We start from the raw sequence: 23,557 nt of genomic DNA on the forward strand, positions 1-23,557 counted from the left end.
TATTTTGCTATAAAAGAAAAAATTATTCAAAAATATTTCCCAGAAAATGGGCTCTGTGTGTATGAGAATGTCTAATGAGGCTTTGAAACTGCTAAGACGTTACACACTTAAAGACGTTATCATTAATGGCAAATTATTTTATGGTTTTAATTATCCTTCATACATTAGCAACAATGGAGAAGAGCAACATTGTTCATCTGCTATTCATTGAGAAATTAATTATGTTGAACAGAAAAAAGGACAGAGTGCATGCATCAAAACCAGAGAGATCCAAATTCTAATGCATTCTGTTTGTTTCTAGAAATTAGATTTTAGAGTCATAAAAAAAAGGATGCATGGAATTTATTGCAAAGAGGCAAAAGACAGGGACTTTAAAATAAGAACACAGGGAAGAAAGCAGCTTGAAAAGCCAGGCTGCAGACAGTTATTTGCACTAGGACCCTTCTTGCTCTCTGCCCCACGGTGCTCTCCCTCAGAGCAATCCTGGATGAAGGAACAAAGCTGTTGACATTAAGCCATCCCTTTTCTGTTTGGTGTTGACCCAGCCCTGGCTTCATGTCAGTACATGTGATGCAAGACCTAGCACAAGAGAAGAGAGGGAGACGCCTTTCATTTAAAAATAAAATGTTGATTCTCATTGGAGGAATTTTCAAACAAAGAAGGTAGAAAAAAAACTTATCCCCACCAACTCCCCTGCTAAAAGACAGCCACATGGATATTTCTTGGGGATCCCTTGGAGTCTCCTTCTCCACCCACCCAGCTGTATAACAGAGTCAATCAAGCCTGCGGGAAGCTTTCCATAGCAGGTATCTGAGTTCTAGCCATAAGAGGGACAGGACTCCAGTGTGTGCATGGATCTTTGCCCAGCAGAGTTGCTCCAGCCGTCTTCCCACCCTGCCCTGCACAGCCAGTCTTGTCTCCCAGTCTTTTCTGTCTCAATTTTCACTCCTGTTCACACTGGGGTGGCATCGTCAATCGCATCCATCATTGTATTTTTTTCCTTTTCCCTCTTCCTCTGGGAAGGGATCTCACTTTTCCACCACATGACTGAATTCCGTTTTCTATAGTGAATTCAACTTTTGGCCTGATACAGATTCTAACTCTGTTCATTTTCCTCAAACCCTTCCAATGGCTCCACCTCCCTTTCCTGCTGCTGTCCTCCAGCTCCTACCCTGTGGAGGACGCCATTTCTCACCTGGACAATGGTGTAGGCATATTTCCTGGAGAACATTTCCAGTTTTTTTTTTTTTTTTAAGATCTGTGGACAGTGTTTATTTATACCTTCTGTAGTCGTTTTTAGTGTCATTGATTTCTTTTTCCTCCATTTAGTCCTCCTCTAACGTTGCCTGCTGTTCCCTTCAGGAATGGAGGTTTTCTACCTGACCCACACCACTGACAGGTTAATAATCCAAGCCTTGATACAGGGCAGGCTTTCAGGGCAGCTCAGCTCTCCCGACAGACTCTTCCCCAGCTCTGGAACAGTCTAGGCAGGGAGCGTAAATAACACCCACAATCCCTAGACTAACACTCCTTCCAGGACTCACCCTTCTCTAGCTCTGCTTATAGGGGCCCCCAGGGGGCCCCTGGAGTTGTGAATTCCAGGGTGCTACTGAATGAGAGGGTCAGCCACAGATATGGGGGGACATCTCTGCTGCTGAGAGCCATAGTTGAGTCGGAATGACTGTTCCAGAGCTGGGGAAGAGTCTGTCTCGGGAGAGCTGAGCTGCCCTGAAATGCCTACCAACAGATCATGGTTAAAAATATATGGTACATCTAAAAAATGGAAAGTGTAGCCCTTAACATGACATAGATTAATATTTACTGACATGGAAAGTTATCTGTGATACACTAGGTTGAACACTATGGGCAAAGTACAATTTCACTTCCATAAAAACAAACTGAAACAAAACTTTCTAAAAATAATTTTAGAAGATACAAATAAAAATTTCAGCCATGATTTTTCTCGAGATAGTGGAGATAGATGATTTATATAAATTTTAGATTTTTACTATACAGACTTTATTTTTACAAAGAAACGTTTTTTGATCAAACCAATAAAATTGTGAAAGAAAAAGAAAACCAAGACTATTGATGCTAAATAACGTGGCCATAGGCAATAGTCTGTGGTGCCCATTCAAGAGCTGATTCTGCTGGTGAAGGGTATTCATGGGTGGGCCTGGGAAGGGTGGTTTGCTGGTCCCCACCCTAAAGCACTATCCTGGAGCGAGGCCCCCAGGTCCCTGTGCAGGCTTCTCAGTTCAAACCATCAGTGGTGCTGACTTCCGACCCTTCCTGGGTCTTCATTTCTTCCCCTGTGGGGCCAATCCCTGTTGACCTTGTGTATTTCCCCACTCTGTTAAATACACATGTCTACCCTGACACTGGCATTCTGGGCCAGGTTGTCAGTCTCTTGGGTTTGAAGTCCTGAAGAGCATAATACAAAGGACACTAATACAATGTCTGGCATGCAGGAGGTGCTCAATAAGTGCTTGTAGAAAAACTCCTATTTTTTTATTTAAGTTTAGTGGCCTGATCATAAATTTCTCTCTTCCTCATAAAGACCAGAAGAACCAAGCCTGATGGTACACACCTATAACCCCAGCTACCTGGCAGGCGGAGGCAGAAGGATCACAAGTTTGAGGCCAGCCTAGGCAACTTGGTGAGTCTGTTTCAAAATAAAAGTAAAAATAATAATAAAAAAAATATATATATATAAAAAGGGTTGGGGATGTATGGTAGAGTACTTGCCTAGCAGATGCAAGCCTGAGTTTGATCCCCAGCACCACAAAAAAATATAAAACATCAGAGGAAACAACGAGATGACGTGTGACCCTCATAGAAGTAGACACCCTTAGCTGAGATATAGTTTGGATCCTATTGAGCTGCTGGACTTGGGCAGAGTGAAGTCTGGGTGCTTCTAAGACTCCATCCCCTGGTGCTGAGTGCTAGACCTGGCTCCTTGCGGTATGTACAGCCCTGCAGGATGTGGCCTCGGGGGCAGTCAGAGCCCACAGCCCCTGCCCTGGCCTACCTCACCCTTCCTATGCTCCCCCAGCTGACAGTAAGGCTTCGTACAGACAGTACTGAGGTCTCTGTCACCTCCTGCCTGACTTCAAATTTCCTCAGCTGCTTCTGTCTGTCCCTTGACCGACCTGATATTAAGAGCACCACTCCAGACTCCTGGTCTGGGTCTTCCTGGCTCTGCCGTCCCCTTCCCTCCACCTCACATTCCTCATTTTGATCTTTTCACTCACTCCCTTCCCCCAACCCAGTGTTCTCAACCTTTACTTCATCACAATTGCCACACCTGGATGACTTACCTACGTCTGTGACATCCGAATACGTGGATATAAGGCATACTTGTGCTACAGACCCTGGGGTGGCAGTGAGCCCTTGCAGCATCTGAGATGACCAATTTTCTTCCTTTTCTGATCCCCCCCACTGTGTGTGTGTGTGTGTGGTGCTGGGGATTGAGCCCTGCTAGGCTAGGCAAGAACTCCACCATACATCCCCAGCCCTTTTAAAATTTTATTTTGAGACAGGGTCTTGCCTTGAACTTGCAATCCTTCTGCCTCGGTCTCCAAGGAGCAGTTGGGGCCATCACCCTGTTGAGAGAGCATGCTTCACCTGACAGGCTGGGGAGAAATTGCTGCCCCCTGCCTCCTGCACAGCTCCTTGAAGACCCATGCCCCAGAGCCTCTCCAAAGCGCCACATGGATCTGCTTTGCCAGTGCACAACAAAGCATGATAACATGTGCGTGTGTGCATGTCTGAGTCTTCGGTGCATGGTTGGTCTTCTTGCTTAGTGTCTGACAACCACTCAGATACCGAAAGTTCTCCAGTGGAAACACAACAGGCCCCAGAAATCAGCAGCTCCAGATTCTCATCAGCCAGAAAGAAAACAACCTGCACAACAATGACAACAGCTGCAGCTCTGTTACGCGGATTAACAGCTACCAGACTTCACGGTCTGACACTTCTGATTGTGAAATGAGAAACGGAACAGCTCAGAACCCAGTGGAAGGCTGACTGTGTCTCTGTTTCACCATGGCAACTGCATTCCCTCCACTCCACGGAGAACATGACTTTTCTTTTGGTATCTGCAAGGAATGGACCTCTCTCATGTTAGGTCTTCTGCAGTGCCTGGCCACCAGATCTGCAGAGAGTGGAAAGAGGCAAGGGGCCTGGACAGATGTCTTGCTAGCGCCTGCAGTTTTGTTTCAACAACTGACGCGTGAGTGTCTACCATGTGCCAGGCACCAAGCTAATGGCAAGTGTGCAAGAGAGGCAGCGCTCAGCTGCCGTCACCAAGAGGAAGTCTGGCAGAGACAGATGTCACACACATACTCAAAGAAATGCCAAGTTCACTGTGTTGCGCACCGTTAGGACGACACGAAGATCCTCTGACGTACATGGCCTGTGGTCAAGAGCTAGCTTTCCAGAGAAGGGATGTCTGCTCCGAGAGTGGGAAGGAGATGCTCCCAGCAGAAGGAAGAGCAAGAGCAAGTCCTGAGGCAGGAAGCAGCTGAGTGGGCTCCAGGCTGCCAGTGGGGCTGACCCAGAAAGTGGGAGAAGCAGGTCCGTGGTACTCCTCGAGGGGAGGAGCAGGCCAATCACGCAGGGCCTCATGGGACAAAGGGCAGACCTGGAGCTTTACCTCAAGGACACTGGGAAAGCCCTGAAGGTTTCTGGCAGGGAAACAGCATGACGGTTTTACATTCTGGAAAGACCACTGCACCATTATGAGAGGCCAAAGTAGAGAGAGACTGGCAAGGAGTCTCTGGGAAGACAGCCGCCTGGACTTGGGGGTTAGTGGTGTAGAGACAGGGAACAGATGGGAGGCATCTCTGAGAGGTGCCATGAACAGGGCTCTGTGTGTACTGAATAGGAAGAAAGAGACCAATTCCTGGCAGCTTAATTCACTCTAAATTCCTGCCCGGAATGGAAAGTAGGTACATGAACCCCTTTTCATCAGGTTAAGCTCTCTGAAAGGGGAAGGCAATAATTTGACAAACTGAGCACCTGATCATCTCCTGGGTCTGTGCTGACTGCATCTCTCTACCCGATTCTACCCAAAGTCAAAAGACCCCATGGCATTAAAGGAGGTGGTTCGGTTGTTTATCGTGAACAATTAGCATCAACTATAACGATAAACAGAATCTCTATCTGAAGTCTACTTAAAAATACAACATCCTCTGTTTAGTTTTCAGTTATTAAATAGAAATAGTTACATCCAACTACAACTAAAGAAAGTTTCCCAGCTCGTTTACTTCAACCACTGTCACGGCTAACAGTTTTCTGAACTACTCTGCGTCCGCTGGTTTGTGTGTTTTTCTCTTGAGAATACACAAAGACGCACTCGTATGCATGTGACACACAAGATTCATTTTGTCTTTGGTGCCATCCTTTCCTTCATTTGTTAAAAGTGATCTAGGAAAATCATCTATGTGCTACTCTCTTTTGGGGGACGGGTACTGGGGATTGAATCCAGAGGTGCTTAACCACTGTGTAATACCCCCAGCCCTTTTTGAGACAGGGTCTCACCAAGTTGCTGAGGCTGGTCTTGAAAACGGGTAGTTAAGACTCTTAAATAGGGACAGCTTAAACAAAAAGTGTTGTGGGGTTAGTTCACTTTCAATAATCTCTGAGGCAATAAAAAAATAAATCTATTTCATTTTCCATATGGCAACCCTGAAAATGGGCTCTATGACCTAATTAATTTCAAGGCCATGCAGTTTTGGACCTAGAGATGGGAAATATCTCTGGGCTTTGGTCAGGAGCAGATGATACTCCGCCCCGATCTCAGGGAAGCATCATTACTGGACAACAACCAAGTCCCAAGTTGACGCTTTCAGGTTTCAGACAAACACACCCTCCAGGCCCCAGGAGGGTGATGAAGACCCCAAGCAGGCAGCTGTGTCTTTGAAAGTGACTTTTATGATGAATCCAGCCTGATGGCCACATGGGAACACAGCAAGAAGAACAGAAGACAAACCCAAGCCCACAAATTCCAGCAGGATAACAGAACTACAAAGCAGAGAAAAAAACCCTGTGCCCTCAGCATGTGTTTACCTTGCAGTAAAACGGTCACACTATCACTGACTACCTCAATGCTAAGACCAAGGATTGGCTTTGGAGCAGAGAGGCTGATGCATGCTCCCGAGGCCTCTTGAATGTCTAACTTTGTGGGGAAGAGAAGGGGCCGTAACCAGGACTTGGCTTCCTGGGACAATAAGCAGGTGCTGCCACAGTGAGGTGATAATGAACACCTGAGCTCTGGGTGGCCCTTCTTAACTGTCCAGGAAAGCAGCGATAGAGCCTATGAAAGAGACAATGTTCTTTGAAAGCCAAAGGGCTCCTGGTGTCTCCTCCACGTACCTGCCCAAAGTTCTCTTCATCGATGCAGAACATGAGGTCCAGTTCAGTAGGATCATTTTCTAAGATCCACTTCAAAGAGTTGTAGTATTCACTATCCTACAGCAATGACACAGAAAGTACAGAATTAAAAACACAAACTCATCTGACTCCATTCAAGTCCTTTTAATATAACTCCATGCTCAAGAATTTACACTGTTCACTAATGTGATGGTGCCTGCCCCATTCCAACCCACCCTCCCCTTTAATTTAAAAGGGGAACAAAACTTTGAGGGTTAACAGGGGTTTGTAGTTGACTCCTGTCCTCTGTGAAATGGGTAGAGGATGCCCACTGTAGAGGGTGCTGGTCAGCTCAGTGCTGGTCAGCATCAAGGACATGGCTCATGTACCAAGGAGTAGAGGGGACAGTCACTACACCCACCAGCAAGACTAAGGGAGGTCCATGATGCAAAAAATAAAAAAGGGGCTGGTGTTGTGGCTCAGTGGTAGAGCACAAGCCTAGCATGCAAGAGGCACTGGGTTCAAGTGTCAGCATCACATACGAAAAAATATATAAAATAAAGGTCCATCGACAAGTAAAATAAATACATAAATAATTGGAAGAAAAAAAAAAGAGACTGAAGAAGGTAGAATTTCTAACTTGGGCAAAGCTTCAAATACCCCATGTGAATAAAAGATGCGTCATGATGGCCCCGTGCCTGTATTGGCACATGGACAAACACCCAGACACTCCAGAGGTAGAAAGTGGGTAGAGGTAAATTGAAAGAAAAACAGAAGCATGAGTATACTATGAAAACAAAGTTAGCTTTGGCTTTTGTAGAAAATCCTATCTATTCTAATATGGCCAGTTCCAGCAAGATTAGTGAGTTCAGTGCAAAGTGAAAACCCAGACCACCCTCGGGAGGCCCTCACCCTGACTCGGCCATTCTGCGTGGGCACTCATCCTCCACAGCTAGCACAACTGCATACTCTTCCTATAGTCCTGGTCTTACACTGCCATGATTCTGAGGTCAAGGAACAGAGGACAGGGAGGAATCTCTAGGCACTCTGCACTAACAGGATGGAAGACAGGCTACAGTGAGGTCTCCAGATACCTCTTAAATGTAATTTGTTTGCACAAGTCCTGTGCCGGGTAAATGGGGTAACTGGACTTTGGTGTATCTATCCTAAGTACCATGACCCCAGGAAAACTGAACAGTGATTTGCTTCTTACAAAAATTAGGGAGATTAATTAATTTTTGCTCCCTGTTCACACTGAACAACACCCACAGCAATCACTGTGACTTTGAACATGGTCTCCAACACTCATCCATAGGGCCCCATGATGGTCTGTGTCTACTCACCACAGATTCCATGTCATTCAGAGTTATCTGCTTTCCCAACATCATCTTGTAAAATGGTCGAATGAAGAAACCTAAAATATGGCAAAAACCGGGTTTATTTTCAAGTCTTTGAGGCTGCTGTACAACAGAGCATGAAGTAAAAGATTAATCCGTTTTCCAGTTGAATGAAACCAGGACAGAATAATCAGGAACCTTCTAGAGTAATCCAGAACCAGTAGAGGACGACCTGGAAAGGGGGGCCGAGGGGGAAGAAGGTGGCTGTCCCAACAGGCGTGGTATAAGAGAGGGCTGAAATGGCTTCCGGAGGCCACCAGTGAGCCCCAAGCCAAGCAGGAGTGTGCATGCAAATGAGGACATGACAGAGGAACCAACTGGGGACACATTAGCTATTGGTCAGGGTGGAAATGCATGGTGTCCCAGGCCAGAGAAGGGGCTGGGCAGGTAGAGCTTGTGTGGGGCTGGAGGGAAGGGCTAATCTCCAGAGCAGTGAAAAGTCACTGAAGATCCAGGAAACCCCAGGTCTTTCAGTATGATTGCTCGGGCAGCGACCGGAGGAAACCTGAGAGGAGAGGGAGGCTGGGTCTGCACACCATTCCCTACAGTGTCGAGGACAGGGACTTCAGGGAGGTCATGGCAGAGAGGGTGATTCTTCCACCATGTGGACATCCCCCAGCAGGGACCTCCACAAAGGAGGGAGCATCACACGCCGCCTCGAATGGCCCTGGCCCCTTCTTGCTTCACCCGCACCCCAGTGCCTGCAGCACGGGCCCATGTGCCTCTGGCTTGGCACGGACTTAGGGTCGCAGACTCCGGGACACTTTGGTCAGGTGAAAGGACAAAGCCCAGGGCAGGGGCAGTAGACACATGTGCAGAGGATGCTCTGCTGATAGGCATTTGCATTTTTAAGAAACTGAAGACCTGATGATCATGCACAGCTGTGGGCTCTGTGGCTGTAACTGATGTAAGCTGTGACCCACTGGCAGGGACCACTCAGCAGTGGCTCAGCTCCCTGTCTGTATGGCCTCCCTCCATTATCCCGCCACAGAGCTTTGCTCCTGGCCAACCCAAGCTCTTCTGACACAACCCCAGTGTTTGATGCTCACATGTGACAAGCCCCAAGGTAAAGTACTCTCAGCTGGTCCGTTTCTCCTCTGAGCACTCAGTGTGCCCCACGCCCCCCTGCCCTGCCCCTTTTGCCTACATGCTATCATTGTGATTCTTCTGCTTTTGATTTTTTTTCTCGCTAAAATAGGAGTTCACTGAAGTCAGGATCAAAATCAGTTAGCAATTAACAGTAAAAATATAAAATATATCAATTATTTATTGGAATGCAATTAACATAATTCCCCTGGAAATAGCTCTCTCGACAGTAACTGAAATGTCAATCTCTAATCTTAATGTCTTTCATTTTCAAACATTTCACACCCAAGTTCTTAAAAAAATATTTCTGATGTCTCCTCACTGATGATTTCTACAGTGGCCTCTTAGGAGCACTTTTGAAATGACTTTTGAAATCTGTATGATAAGCCATAGCCAGGCAGGGGGTCTGACCTGTAACTTCTCTAAGATCTTTTGAAATTCTCCTATGATTTACATCTCTAAATAGGATGAAGTGATTTTGTGTCATCTGTCTCAGCAGGGACTCTGGGGTTATAATATTACTTTGGAATTATTTAGTCTTTTCATGTTAAAAAAATAATTCTGGGGACAAATGGAACAATGGCAGGATATTGATGGATTAGATCATTTTAATTAACTTTTCAATTAGTTTTTCCATCTGTCACCAGATCTAGCTCTCACTAAAGAAAACTTATTCTGGCAAACATACAAAATGCATAAATACAGAATGTTCTGTGCTTCACAATTAAATTAAAAAATATTTTTTAAAGCTGTCCAGAGACACTCTGTCTTCAGTACCCAAGATGACACCAGGAAAAAGATCACCGTTATGGGTGAAATATAAAAATTATTCACTGCATTAACGAGAAACAGCGAAGCTTTTACTTATAATCTGTGATGTGAAAGAACCTAAGAAGAAGCATGGACAGCAATGATCCTGTTCTTACAGCTTCAAGATTTCTAAATCACTTACCATCTAAGAGTTTCCCATGAAATACTGCCAGACCAGCAACTCTCCCAATAAAAGTGAAGTAGGACAAATGATCTTCGTTACAGAGGCCCGAATTGGGATTGATCTGAAGTGTGTAGTTGTCCCTTTGGGAGAAGAAAAGAGAGAAGTAAGACCCAGTCATAATTTTAAACAAGAAACCCAGGAAGCTGAATTTTTCTTTGCCATTTGTCATTCGGCTCCTGCGGTGCTCTGGCAAATGTCCTGCACCTGGTGGGAAAAGGTGTGATGGGAGGCTGGGACTCAGCATCCAGTCATCCTCTGCTGGGCCCAGCTGCTGAGGCCTGCTCAGCAACACGCAAGCCAGGCAGAGTGAGAGATCTTCAGAAGCTGCCGTTTGCCCACGTGGGGTCTGTAACAATGTCAGCAAGCATCTGGGGAAGATGAGATGGGCTGCGTGATGAAGGGGCTGAGCAGGGGCTCCTACAGCACCTGCCCTTCAGATCCTCTCCATGACAGAGGCCAACTTATTCCAGAGGCTAAGATTTTTTCCCTGCAGGTCCCACACTTGGTTAATATAACCATCACTCTGTCCTGAAAAGCCTCAAGAGTACCAGGCAAGACCCAAGTATCTCAACAAGGCAAGCCTCAAGATGCCTGTTTGCACCCAAGGGTCCTGCTTTGATCTAACGATGAGGAGGATCAGTGCTTTTCAAACTGGACTTCATGGACAGGTTCCTCCAGGGGACATCTTGGAGCATATGGGTGAGAGGTGAGGATCTTGCCTCCTATCCTGCCCTCCACTTCAATGGTTTCCATCAATTACACAATGGACTTTTTCATGGACTCAGTAACAACCAACCACCAACACCACTGGGCAATTCTTGGCTAGATCAACCAAGAAGGATGTACTGAGGTTGTCTTCTAAATGAGCTCCTGTGATAGTAGGAGCAAATGTGACTCCATTTTGTTTTATGACTTCATCCTGCAAAACAACCATGCCAAGTAGAAGAGTCATGACTGGGGCAAGATGTTCTTTTCCTTTTGCTATAGAAACCTTTAAGAACACGGAACTACCTAATGAGGTACTGTTTCTGTAACTGAGGTGACTGGGCTAACTGTGATTGGTTAGGCTTCCCTCCACTTGACTGCACTGTCCCGCTTCTGTAACCTGGCTTGCTTGCATTGGCTAGACCCCCTGAACATCCATTTTTTCGGTTTTCAGGCTTATAAGGAGTGCCCTTGCAATTGTTCAGGGCTGATCAGGGGAACAGCTTTATGTTCTGGTCAGCTGCCACCGGTGTGCTTCAATAAAGGCTTGATTTGATTATACGTGAGTGGTCTGGAAGTCAATTTATGAAACCCTGGGACCAAGCTTTAACTATAACACTCCTAAGAGACAGGTGGCCCGAGGAAGCATCAGCAGAACACATGTCCTCCTAAAAGCCCAGGACCGATGCTCAATGCCTCTTGGAAAGGGCCACAACTATTCATTCTCCTGGTAGCTGAGGTCAGCCTTTGACTTTCAAATTCCTCAGCCTGGAGAAAAATGGTTGGCCTTACTAGTCGCCAACATGCGTTGAGAAAGCAATTCAGTCTGTCTCAGTTTTCCATGCCTGGCAGAGATGAAATCCTAATGCAAGGGGCAGCCTGGTTCTTCCCTTACAGGACCAGGGTAGGGTCCTTTCGTGTCCCAAGCATGAGTTCTCAAAGTCTTCATAATTTGCCTTTATAAGTATGACTTCAGAGACTTTTCTTGTTCATGTAATGACGCTTTCTGAATTCCGACTCTGATGAATTCTCCTCTTGAAATAAAGGAACATTACAAATGAAAATTGCCTCTTGTTCCTTACCATAATTACCCAACACATTTTCAATTTCAATTCCAGGAACCCAACAGACAAGAGAAGAATCAACTTTAGGTGTTCATGGAGTACATTATTTCACCAGGTAGAGAGCCTGATCCAGACTTGCGGGAGATGGCGGGATGAGGAGGGATGGAATTGGGCATTGATTCATTTCAAATGAGTGATTAGCTTATCGTCCCATTGAGTTTAAATTCACTCAGGATAAAACCATTTCTGTGGGACCCACATTCTGAATGTACTCCATACTTACGTTGCAGAGTACTCAAAGAGACCGTAGTAGGGGTTGAACATCTCTTTGGACAGCAAGAAGAACCATTCTCTGGCCACGCCCCCATAGTCTAGACCTTTCTCGGATTCAAATTCAATCCACAGTCTAGCTTTTAGGACATCAGGTCTTTTTACAGACATGATTCTCCGGTAGGACTCTTCAAATATGTTATTTCTGTGTAGTTTCATTTCAAACCTGTTTGGAATATCAGCCTACACAAAAGAAAAAAGAAAAAGCTCAGGACCATACAGTAAATACGTACCTTGCTTTCTCAGGGGGAAAAAAAAAGGTAGAGTGATGGCAGGCTTCAAATAAACGTGCAGGGACAAGTGGTTCCAACTGAGATCCTCTCCTTTATGGATTCCCCCTCCCACAGACAGAATCCTCACTGTGTCAACATGGGGCACACAGGGCATCTACTTGCAGCTGAGTCAGCCATGACGCTGTAGAAGAAAACCTGCTGAGCACAAGGAAATCGTCCTTGTCCTCTGGACAAACAGTGCGGGCACTTCAACTACTAGCAAGAGAATGGCCAGCTCCATGTATGGTTTCAATCAAGGACAGGTAACCAAAACCTACAAACAATCCCCATCTGGCCAGGCTCGGACCATTTGCATATCTGATAGGGACCACAGGTGGTAAATCTGATCCACGAGGCCTCCGAGTTCATTTGTCACGGGGAGTGCGACCCTGATTCTGCCAAAGTTTGGGCTGTGAGAACCACCACCTAGAAGAACGAGGTCCAGGGCTGGCCTTGCCCTAAGAATGGGGCTGAGCAGAGCGCAGCCGTGCAAATGTGACAAAGACACCAAGTCATTTCTGACACTGGAGGACACGTGTTCTAACGTGAGCCCTGAAGAACAGAGAGTCATTTGGAAAGTAGTCATCAGCGAGGCACTTGAACCACAGGTGGAGTGATCCAGGACAGAGCGAGGACGAGGCCATCTGTGCCTCATCCCAGTGGATGCCCAGAACTCCAGGCATCACCTGGGAGCATGCCCAGGGAGAGGAGGATAGACCTTTCAAACCGTGTGAGCTGGACAATTAGTGGACTCTCCTTTCCCAGTGATGTCAACAACTGTAAGACCGAAACTGGAGTAGTACCATCAGAACTAGCACAAGAGGCACAGGTGGAAGGACTTGGGGGTGATGGGTCAGGGGTAAGCAACACTGTAATTTGCAGCACCGCCTGTAAAAACCTTACAGGGTTTCTGGGTTGTAAATTGCCACCGAGAATTGCAATAAAAAAAATTACACTAAGGCTGCCAAGTATTATAATTATTTGTTACATAATTTATAAATGTTAGTAGTTAAAACTATACTTCTGAATTTAAAGCGAAGGACTTGAACACTTTTAAAACCTGAATGTAGACTGTCTAAAATATGACAACCATATGCAACTGTATGGGCTTCCCCAGATTTTGTGACTGCAGTCATGAATTATTTTATATCCCATAAAAGTAATTTCTATCTTTTTAGGTTTTACATAAGAAATTACCCATCAGGTGATTTGGTATGTAATACTGAGTCAATTTCCACTTACCATTTCTGTTAAAAAGAAAATTCAGATTGAAGATCCAGGTGGATCAAAGTGCAGTAAAAAAGGGAAGGCAATATTTTTAGTATCCATGTAAAAGCAACAAATGGGGTGTTCTGAGTAACTCTGGCAGCTCACAGACAACCCAAACACAGCATTTTGAGAAGAGAAGATTACTCACGGGTTTCTTTAATTTCTTCCTAAAGTAGTCATATTTCTGCTTAAATTCTCTGGAGTATGGAACAGCCTGGAAGATAAATTTATAAATATAGACAATGCAAACAATTTGCTTGAAATTTATGTACACCGAGCCAACATTCAGGGAGTTTCATGAATCATAAACCTTAAATACTTACTTCCCATATTTTTCATAGCACATTTACATAATGTCTACGCAGCACATGGGAAAGTCTTAGGACTAATCGGCACAGAATGGGGCTTTCACCCCCCAAAACAATTGTCTTTGCAGTGAAGAAATCATTTAGGGTGTGCTGCACAAACTAAATATGCTTTCTCTGTGATTTTCATCAGACTCTAAAATATAGACATACATATATATGTGCATATATATATTTTGGGGGTATTGGGTATTGAACTCAGGGGCACTTGACCACTGAGCCACATCCCTAGCTCTATTTTGTATTTTATTTAGAGACAGGGTCTCACTGAGTTGCTTGGAACCTCGCTTTTGCTGAGGCTGGCTTTGAACTTTCCATCCTCTTGCCTCATCCTCTCAAGCCACTGGGATATATATTACTCATTTCCCCTGTTAAGAGTTATTGTTCTTGATGTTTTAACACACAACTCAAAATGACCTATATTGGGCATTTTGAAAAGTCTATTCATGCTTTAAAAACCTCTGGGGGAAATACCATGGGTAGACAGAAAAGTGAATTAACACCCTTGGTGAGGAACGCAGTTGGGCAGATGGCGCTCTGGGAAGACCTCCACAGAGGAGTCACCAGGGGTGCTCCTTCCTACTCAGGGTTCCTGGATGAGGATTTCTGTAAACCTCAAATGCCTTCTCTATGAAGCACAGGGATGGCGCCACAGGGGTGGGCTAACATCCAAGCCAGCTGAAACTATTCAAAAGTTCTGGTGTCTCTTCAGGCAGAGTAATAACATTTTTATGTACCATTTACATAGCCCTTATTTGCTATCTGTAAAGCAGCTTAGAGGTAGAGCCTGACTAGGCTATTGAAAAGGCTCATAGTTTTTTTTTAATGAAGTAGAACGGACTGTCTTTTGCATATACACAGAGACACTAGCATCCACCTCACAAGTGGAAAATCACTGCTTTTTAATGAACAGTATAAATCTAGGAAGCAGATAGTTATGCTTGTATCATTTAAGGCTAAGTTAATAAAATATACCAATTCTCAGGAAAATGTCTCCAGACTACACCCCTGAACCTTTTGTCATGCTTGTTCTTGACCATAAAGAGAGAAAGAGAAGAACAAATGCTTCTGTCCTTCACCCTCTGTTTCATAAGATTAAACAAATAATTCATGAAACAAAAACATATAACCATTCCATATGGAAAATGTTCATGTCATTTGTTTTGAATTCAAGAGCAATGAAGACATCATACATATATACCTTAAGAACATTCTAGAGAAGAGTCATACTGCCTAGGGCCTGTCCTAAGTTTTCAGGCCCATACATTTCATTCGAGTTTTCCACTGATCAGGAGAGCCGACCATACATCCCATGTGTTCTGGCAATGTTTAGTCTGAGGAAATCATGTGTTTTCTCCTCGTGTGTGGACTAGGGTGGTGGTGCTGGGATTAAATGCAGGGCTTCATGCATGTTAGGCGAGTGTCTATGCTGAGCCACGTCCTCAGCCTTCAGGTATGAATCCTGACTCTTGTCAATACGTGGATGACCATCCATGTACAGATGAGGATACAATATTCTTATGCTAACAAAGACATGGTTTTCTCTGCTCTACCAACACTACACTCCATGACCAATTAAAATCTATGTATCACTTTTTGGTGGTTCACTTGTTCATTTGTTCAACAGACATTTCCTGAGCCCGACTCTGTGCAAGGTGTGCAAGGCATTTTAAGTGCTAAGGGAATAATGGTACATAATGAAAAAGGTCCTTTTCCAGTTCCCAGTTAACTGGAGGCTAACAAGCTTTTGGGGCCGACAGGCAGTGAGAAATATGAGGATCAACAAATGCACGTATCACGAGGGAGAAAAACATCCGTCCATCCAGTGCAGAGTTCAGTTCTGTGTGAGGTGGTCAGGAAGGGCAGCTCTGGGGGACCTCTGAGCAAAGGGAACAGGCCAGTGACAGTGAGTACCAAATCCTGAGGAGGGAAAGCCTTTGGTTGATGCCTTCAGCTAGGACTGTGACTGAGGGGAATTAAATTGAAGATGTGACTTCCTTCCATTCTCTAAGGACAGGCATAGACCACCTGAATTTTAGGAAGACGCTGCCACCAGGCAGTTCTGACATGTCCTCTCTGCTAAGGAACATCTTCATGGTTAAGCAGAAGGGTCTGATCAGATCAGCTTCGGTCTCTTTCATTTCTAAATGTCTGATTCCCAGTAATTATTTTTTTTCCCCTTCCCAAGTGTTGAAAAAATGCGTTAATATTCATCACTGTTTACAGAAAAAGCTCAATGGCATTTAAAAGGTGAAAAATTTCCCAAGGAACAATTTCAAATGTTGGCCCCCACCGTGACATCCATTCTTGTGCTTGTCTTGTAACCAGCAGGTGCTGACTAGATGTGGGTGGAAATAGGAAGCTGAGATATTTCTGGTCTTTGGTCTCTCTTCTTCTGGGGAACGGTGCAAGAAAGTTAAACAAACATCATTCTCCTCCAGTGCTAACTATCCTTCCTCTCAAGAGGTATTTCTCAAGATGGAAAAATTTCCTGCAAAGATTCCAACTGCATACCAGGACAGAGATGGCCATACGCAGCAGCTTCTGAAGAGAATTATGTGTATGTTTCTTGCATCAGACACACCAAATTATTTATCCTCTCATGAAAACCTGGCATCTCATTTTCTTGCATACAATTTAACTTGTAAAACACACCTATGTGAAAAATTAACATACCTGTGAACTTAGCCCTTTGGCTCTGCTTTGAAAACGTTCCCTTCTTGGTAGTGTGAAACCTAGCTGATTGTGTAGGTCCGTTCTAAATATTTTGTGTCATTCTATTCTGGGTGATGCTGGACCAAAAAGACTTGTGGAGATAACTGGTGATGCCAGAACATCAGGGCTCTAGTCTTTGTTCTGACATTTTGGGAATTGGCGACAACACGATTAGCTTTCTGAGCTTCTGGTGAGCTGGTGATAACACCTGCCCCGAGTACATTGCTGGGAGTTCCCAATCAGCTGACAGTCCTTGAGATGGCCTTCCTTCTAGCAGCATGTATGGACAGCACTTAACGGCGCTACTGACGCATCCGTCAGAGAGAGCACATACTAATTTCTGAGAACTGCTGTACACTGAGCCACCACAGAAAGGGTCTCTCCTCATCTGACAAATGTGTATAAATGCTGGATCAATTCAGAGCTAAGATTCTGAAAACTTGGGGAAAAAGAGAGGGTATAGGCATCCCGTCAGCAGTAGGGCTCAGAGGAACAAGGGGGCACTGGACCCAGACACAGGTGTTTGTGTTTAGTTGTTCATCTTTTTCCCACAGGGACACACAATTTTGTCAACAGTCTATATGTTCCAGGGTGCCAGAGCAGAATTCTCTGTTTAGACCCTAACATCTTAGTGGGGAAAAGAAAAGTATCTACTGGCCAAGAGACACTGAAAGAGGCTAACCTATCTGGGACCACAAATGGGAGAAAAACCAAAAGAAACAGGCCTGTAATAAACCGATACTCCAAACCTGTTATGAGGTTCAGTTATCCTAACTGAGTGGCATGAACCCAGGCTAACAAGTTGACTATAAAGACAGGTCAGGATTTACAAAAGCCACCTAGAAAGAAAATGAAGATGAAAACACACACACACACACACACACACAAAATAAACTACCATTAAGGAGAATATAGACAATGAGTAGGAGATTTAATGCCTCAGGACCAGATATAATAAAATAACCCGAAAAGACATACTAAATGTTTTTAAAATGGTAAAGGAGATGAACGAATTAAAAAAGCAAAATTTACAAGACCATTAAATAGTACTTGGAGCAAGTAAACAGTCACTGAAATATTAGATACAATGAACAGATAAAGAATAGATTCTATAAAAACTTTAAAAAAGAATTCACTGGTAGAACTAAGTCATGATTCACAATATGGCAGTGATAGCGCGCATGAGAGAGAATGTGAAAGTTAAGAGACAAGAAAGACAATATGCGAGAAAACCAAAGGCCCAGTTAGGAGTTACAAAGACAGACTCAGAGCTTGGTGCGGTGGTACACGCTCGGGAAGCTGAGGCAGGAGCATTGCAAGTATAAGGTCAGCCTCAGCAACTTAGCAAGACCCTGATTCCCAGTACTGCCCCAAACAAACAGATCTACAGAGGATGAAAACATGCAGTATGTGAAGAAACAACAGCTGAGAATTTTCTGGAAGAGAGATGACCCGATTCCCTGTGTTGAAAAATCTTGAGCCCAAAGCAGGATAAACAGAGAGAAATCCACATAGTGAAATTCAAGGACACTAAAGGCACAGAGAAAAAACTTAAAGTCACCAGAGAACAGAGCTATTTACCCACACAGAAATGACAGATTGACAACAGACTTCTTGCCATCAGTTTGGAAGCCAGAAGACAAGCGAGAATGTCTCCAAAGTACTGAAGGAAATTAAATGACAATTCTTTCACCAGCTGAACTTCACCTCGAAGGAGGTCCGACCAGACATTCAGAGTGGAAGACCAAGAGGTCCCACGACCACTCCAGCTCACTGGTGGTGCTGCTGGGCAGAGGCTCTCGTCTTGAGACGGCATCAGCAGCCCAAGGAGAGCTCCATAAAACAGAGACTGCTGTCCCACCCCAAGCTGTTGAGTCAATGGATCTGGGGTGGGACCTGAAAACATGCGTTTCAAAAAAAGTTCCCAGAAGAGGCCTGTGCTCTGCAGACCACACACTCAGAACCACAAGTGCACTGTGCACTTCAGTGAAAACCTTGGGGAACAATGGAGACAAAAGCCAATGGTGGGCCAAGAAATTTGTTTATACTTTTATCACTTGGCAAGAAAGGAGGAGAAAAACTGCGAGATAGAAAAGATACACCATACAAACACTAAGGAAGAGAGAAAGTGAGTGTGATTACACAAACCAACAAAACTCACACAGCAACAATCACTATGGAGATTTTGATACAAATCTTGAGTGGATCAGACAATCAGGAAAAAGGTAGTAAGGATCTGGATAATTTAAACATCACAACCTGGACCTAATGCACACATCAAGAACTCTACATCCAGAGAGACACTACATATTTCTTAAAAACACAAAAAGAACACTTACAAAAAATAACCAGACCTCCATTATGTTTCAAATACCTAACAATATTCCCTTAACGATGCAATACAACTGGAAATAAGAGGTGGATAGGCAAAACCCCCTCTAATCCATGCTGAAAAGGAGATGCTAAATATTTACAAAAATCAAGGAGAAAAATCATATGAAAACTACCCAATATTTAGAACTCAATAGTAGAGCCAAATATCTACCCCAAGTTGGCAAATACCTAAATACACATATTCCTACTGAAAGCAGTATCACTAATAACAATAAAAAAGCAAGCAAGTCTCCTTTATTAACAGAAAACAGAAAGAACAGATATCTTGCTTGGGAGCAAACCTACCTGAATTTATAATGCTAAATAATTTTCACTGATAACTAATAAATAAAAAGGAGTAGTGTTCTGAGTGAAGGTGGGTGACTGATAAGTGATAAAAAAAATAGTGAAAACTTCAACATCATCATGTGAACCATCTTCTGTCAATTGCAGACAACATTGTTTCTTGAATTTGCCTTGTTTTTAATAATGTAGAAGGGAAATACCATTCTAATAATCAATTTTAGTGTGAATATGAAAAAAGAAGCTATCAAAGCACGACAGTGTTTTTTAGACTACAGAGAGAAAAAAGTATTTGACTGTATTGGGGGGCATTTTATAGAGGGAATAGTATCAAAATAGCTGAACAAATTCAATGAAAGAATTAAAAAAAAAAGGTCAGAGGAGTCAGATCCAGTGGCTCATGCCTGTAATCCCAGTGACTCAGGAGGCTGAGGCAGGAGGATTGCCAGCTAGAGGTCACCCACAGCAACTAGTGAGGCTGTACTCAATTTAGAGAGATGATGTCTCAAAAAATAAAAAGGGCTGGGGGTGTGGCTTGATGTTAAAGCAGCCCTGGGTTCAATCCCCAGTACCAAAACCAAAACCAAAACCAAACGGCCAGAGGATGTCAGTCCTCAATGCACATTGGCCCTGCAGCATCTCTGAAGTTTTCAGATAGACATCTCTTCATCATTTAAAATATAATTTAAACTGAATCAAAGCCACAAAATTCGTATTCAGGCACAGCTGTGAGAAAGTGAGTGGGTCAGCAGAGTTAAAGATCCTTAACTGCCAGTTCCCCCAAGGTAGCAACCACCTCATCCAAATGCCTACAGATGTTTAAAGTTGGAAGAGATGTAAATTTATTAGTGCCTATTTACTAACTGTGGCTTAAAGAAATGACAACGCTCTACAAAATAAAGGCCTGGCTTTGCATCAGAGAAGGAGAAAGGGAGAAATTTTAATTATACTTTTAAACCACCCTTTTACAAAGGAGAATGAAAAACACTTCATTCTGTTACCATTAATCAAACCATATTCTTTTCCTTCACAATGAACATCCCATGAAAAGGCACACTTAGCTGGACCCCACCTGGAAACTTTGGTGAGGAGGAGGAATGTTAAACAACTCATTCACTCCCGTCCCTGGCATCACGGTAATCAGTCACACACAAGAGATGCATATATAGATGAAATCAAAAGCTTATACTGAAGGGTCAGAGTTTGAGAATACTGACCGGGCCAGTGATGGCTGGGTTCTGCAGTCTTGGGTCTTCCCATTGAGTAATTTTGCTATCTGAAAATGTTAAAAAAAAAAAAAATCAGCACATTAGTTCAAGTCTATTTTATGCAAAGGATGTTTTAGCAAGAATGATTTCTGGATTCTTCAAAAGTTGTCCAGTGCCTTACATGGTGTCCCCCCAACAAGGGTAATGACTTAATATTTTAGGGTTAGAAGGTAACTATGTGAAAATTCCTCACATACTGTTTAGTTAAAAATACTCAATTGAAAATGCACAACTAAAGTGAAACCATCTTTCTGCATTGTTTTTGGCAAGCAATCTGCTGAAATTTCAATTATAAACCCCTGTTCTTTCAAGGATTTATAACTTGATCTTGATTTTCATTTAATTAAAAAAAGGCATAAAAAGTTTTAGTTCCCCAGAAAGTTAACACACACACACGATTTTTTTCCCCCTCATTTCAAATAGTGTTTTATTTGCTTATGGTATTGAAAAACCGCTTTCAATTAGGAATCCTGCATTGAACAAATATAATCCATTACATGCGTCACTCACACGCACACAAAAACCAAAGCAGCTAGGGCAGTCCAAAAAATGAGTATTAGATGCAGCCCAGGAAGACTCCAGAGGAAGTGTCCCTTTTGGCCACATTGGCAGAGCGGTTTTTCTTTCTTCCAAATGAGTCTACATTACCTTCAGCACTACTTGTCTAGGGGACTGAACACAGCAGCTGGGATTTGTTACTGTGCCTAATTAAAGACTTTAGGAATTCCTGGTGTATGCTGCAGGGGCAGGGAAGGGGAGGACTGAGGAAGATGGGTCCTATAAGTTGGTCAAAGGCGGGTGGCAGTGGTGTGGAACCCTGTGTGCACCTACCCTGAGGCAGGACTATTCCCAATGCACTCAGTTGTAAAAAGTGTACCAGGAATTTCTAAAAGTCTAATGTTATTTTAATAAAAGCAGAGGTAAAGTTTTTTTTTTTTTTTAAAAAGAAAAGCTCCCAGAGCTCATGACTATTTTAGAATCCTTATTTTGCTTTCACGCTGGCATAAAATTTGCATGAAGAGTCTAAATGGTTTTAGAAGAAAATGGCATTTTTGTGTCCCCTGCCTTGAAAGCAGAAGACTTTGGAAAGGAAAAGTTGCTATTGTGATGGAAAACAAAAGAAAACCAAATAAAGCATACAGCAGAGTTGGTGCCTTAAAATATCAACTTGGATTTTAACCGTTTCGACTAGACTTTGTCATAAAATCAAAAAATAAATCGGCTATTGCCAGTACAGGAGGATTACCAGAACCGTCTGCCATACCTGAGCAGCAAGCTCCATCCTCAGCATTACACCCAGCCTCCCCAGGAGGCCTCTGCTCGCCTCTGCCCAAAAAGAACAGATCAGCACTCCTCAAAACTGCCACATAAGCCTATGCTCCCTAAGAGCAGGTTTGCAGTCCGCCTGTGGTTCACACCAGGAACCTGGCCATGTCCCCACCCCTACCTCCTGGTGGTAACGGAACTGTCTCTTTAAGGATTCTTGCTGGGGTGTTCCCTTTTTTTTTTTTTTTTTGACGCTTCTATTCTCTTGGTTCCCCTGAGCATGGTCTTACTTTCCCCGTTCAAGTCTTCGTCTACTGCTCTGCCAAAAGAGCTTTCCAAAGAACATATCTGACCACTGTCGCTAACCTCTGGAAAAGCCCTCTGGAGCTCCCCACCACCTGCAGAATGAACCTGAGTTCCCACACCTGGCAGACACTTGTTGACTTGAGCTGGGTGTCACATGGGTCTCCTCTGTGCACAGCAGGTGGGAGAAGCTGCACTTCTCTGAACACAGCACACCTGCCCATAGCCAAACCCCTAGAATGCTGCTCTTCCCCATGCCAGGCTCAGTCCCATGCCATGGGAGGAAGCAGTCTGAAAGGGAACCATTCCCTCTGGCCCTCTCCAGCTCTCTCCACCTGCACTCAAACAGCAACTGCTCTAGACCCTCACCAGTACACCTAAGACATGCCCTGGACATGCACCCCTGGAGGGCAGGGGCTGGGTTATTCATCTGTGAGGCCCCCTCTCCACCACTGAACAGAGGTCTAGCATGTAAAAGGGGATTCATGTGTGATCTCTGTAATGACTGAACGAAGCTGGTGGTGAAAACAAACCAAGTTCCCATGTGGTTATGATAAATATCAATTTGTGGCTAAGTGTGGTCAATATACGAACAAAGGGTTCAGTTCTCCAAGCTTTTGTTTAAAAGAACTTTTGAGTCTAAACTTGCCTTTTACCTTTGAGACATTAAATTTCAAATAAAAGGATAGAAAGGAAACAGAACGATGAAAAACTCAGCCAATTTAGCTACTACTAACTGGTTTGGTAAGACTATTGGCAAGTGAGAACAAAACAGGAATCACTGGAATTTTCTTTTCTAACTTTTGTATTTAAGATACCTTGGCCAATTATTCTGGTCCTGAGAATAATATCCCTCCCAAGAGGGCTAGAGGTTCCATTCCAGATGTTAGGAACTATTTGATAAGATATCAATCAAATGAACCAAGGGGTCTAAACTGAAGACCAGTACTGAGCATTCATTGCTTCTGAAATTTAGTCCTTCGTTGAATATTGTGAATCTGGAAAATGTCTAAGTTCTCAAGAAAAATTTATAAAGCAGGAAAAAAATTAAATGACCTAATTATTTAAAGGACAAGTGCATTCATGTTCTACTCAATCCAGCTCTGCAGGAAGACAGGATGTCTCTGAACAACTTCTGAAAGACTGCTTTCACTGTAAAACAACATATGTAAGGACCTTATTTCTGTCCTGCAGGCATTATAACATTAACCAAATTTTGTTAGAAAACTGGAAAGAGAGGCTTCATTATGAGGGTAAAGAAATTCCTAAATGTTAACTAAACCCAGCTTGGAGAATTCCTATCAACTGGATAAGGCCTCTGAAAAAAGTAGGGGTTCTGTATTCTCACAGGCTAGATTTTGGTAGAAAAGCAAATGACACTGAACTGTTTTAACGTCATGTCCCTCCCTTGAATCATGTTCCATTAAGTGAATCTTAGCAAATTATGGAGCATTGTCAGAAATGTGGCATGA

General features: G+C 43.7%; 1 protein-coding gene across 2 annotated transcripts in view; it reads right to left on the reverse strand.

Annotated features, from left to right (window-relative positions):
* The window catches only part of Nedd4l (NEDD4 like E3 ubiquitin protein ligase), a 304,001-nt gene that overhangs the window by 12,606 nt on the left and 267,838 nt on the right, over nucleotides 1–23,557 (reverse strand). For both annotated transcript variants that reach the window (XM_027949006.2, XM_071602714.1), the window contains 6 exons: nucleotides 20,466–20,524; nucleotides 13,641–13,706; nucleotides 11,905–12,134; nucleotides 9,811–9,932; nucleotides 7,719–7,789; nucleotides 6,379–6,474 (listed from right to left, as the gene is read on the reverse strand). In XM_027949006.2, coding sequence (XP_027804807.1) covers nucleotides 6,379–6,474; nucleotides 7,719–7,789; nucleotides 9,811–9,932; nucleotides 11,905–12,134; nucleotides 13,641–13,706; nucleotides 20,466–20,524 — 644 coding nt within the window. The remainder of the gene's footprint in view (nucleotides 1–6,378; nucleotides 6,475–7,718; nucleotides 7,790–9,810; nucleotides 9,933–11,904; nucleotides 12,135–13,640; nucleotides 13,707–20,465; nucleotides 20,525–23,557) is intronic.

Source organism: Marmota flaviventris, chromosome 16 (genome assembly GCF_047511675.1).
Source record: "Marmota flaviventris isolate mMarFla1 chromosome 16, mMarFla1.hap1, whole genome shotgun sequence".
In the NCBI taxonomy this organism is placed as follows: Eukaryota; Metazoa; Chordata; class Mammalia; order Rodentia; family Sciuridae; genus Marmota; species Marmota flaviventris.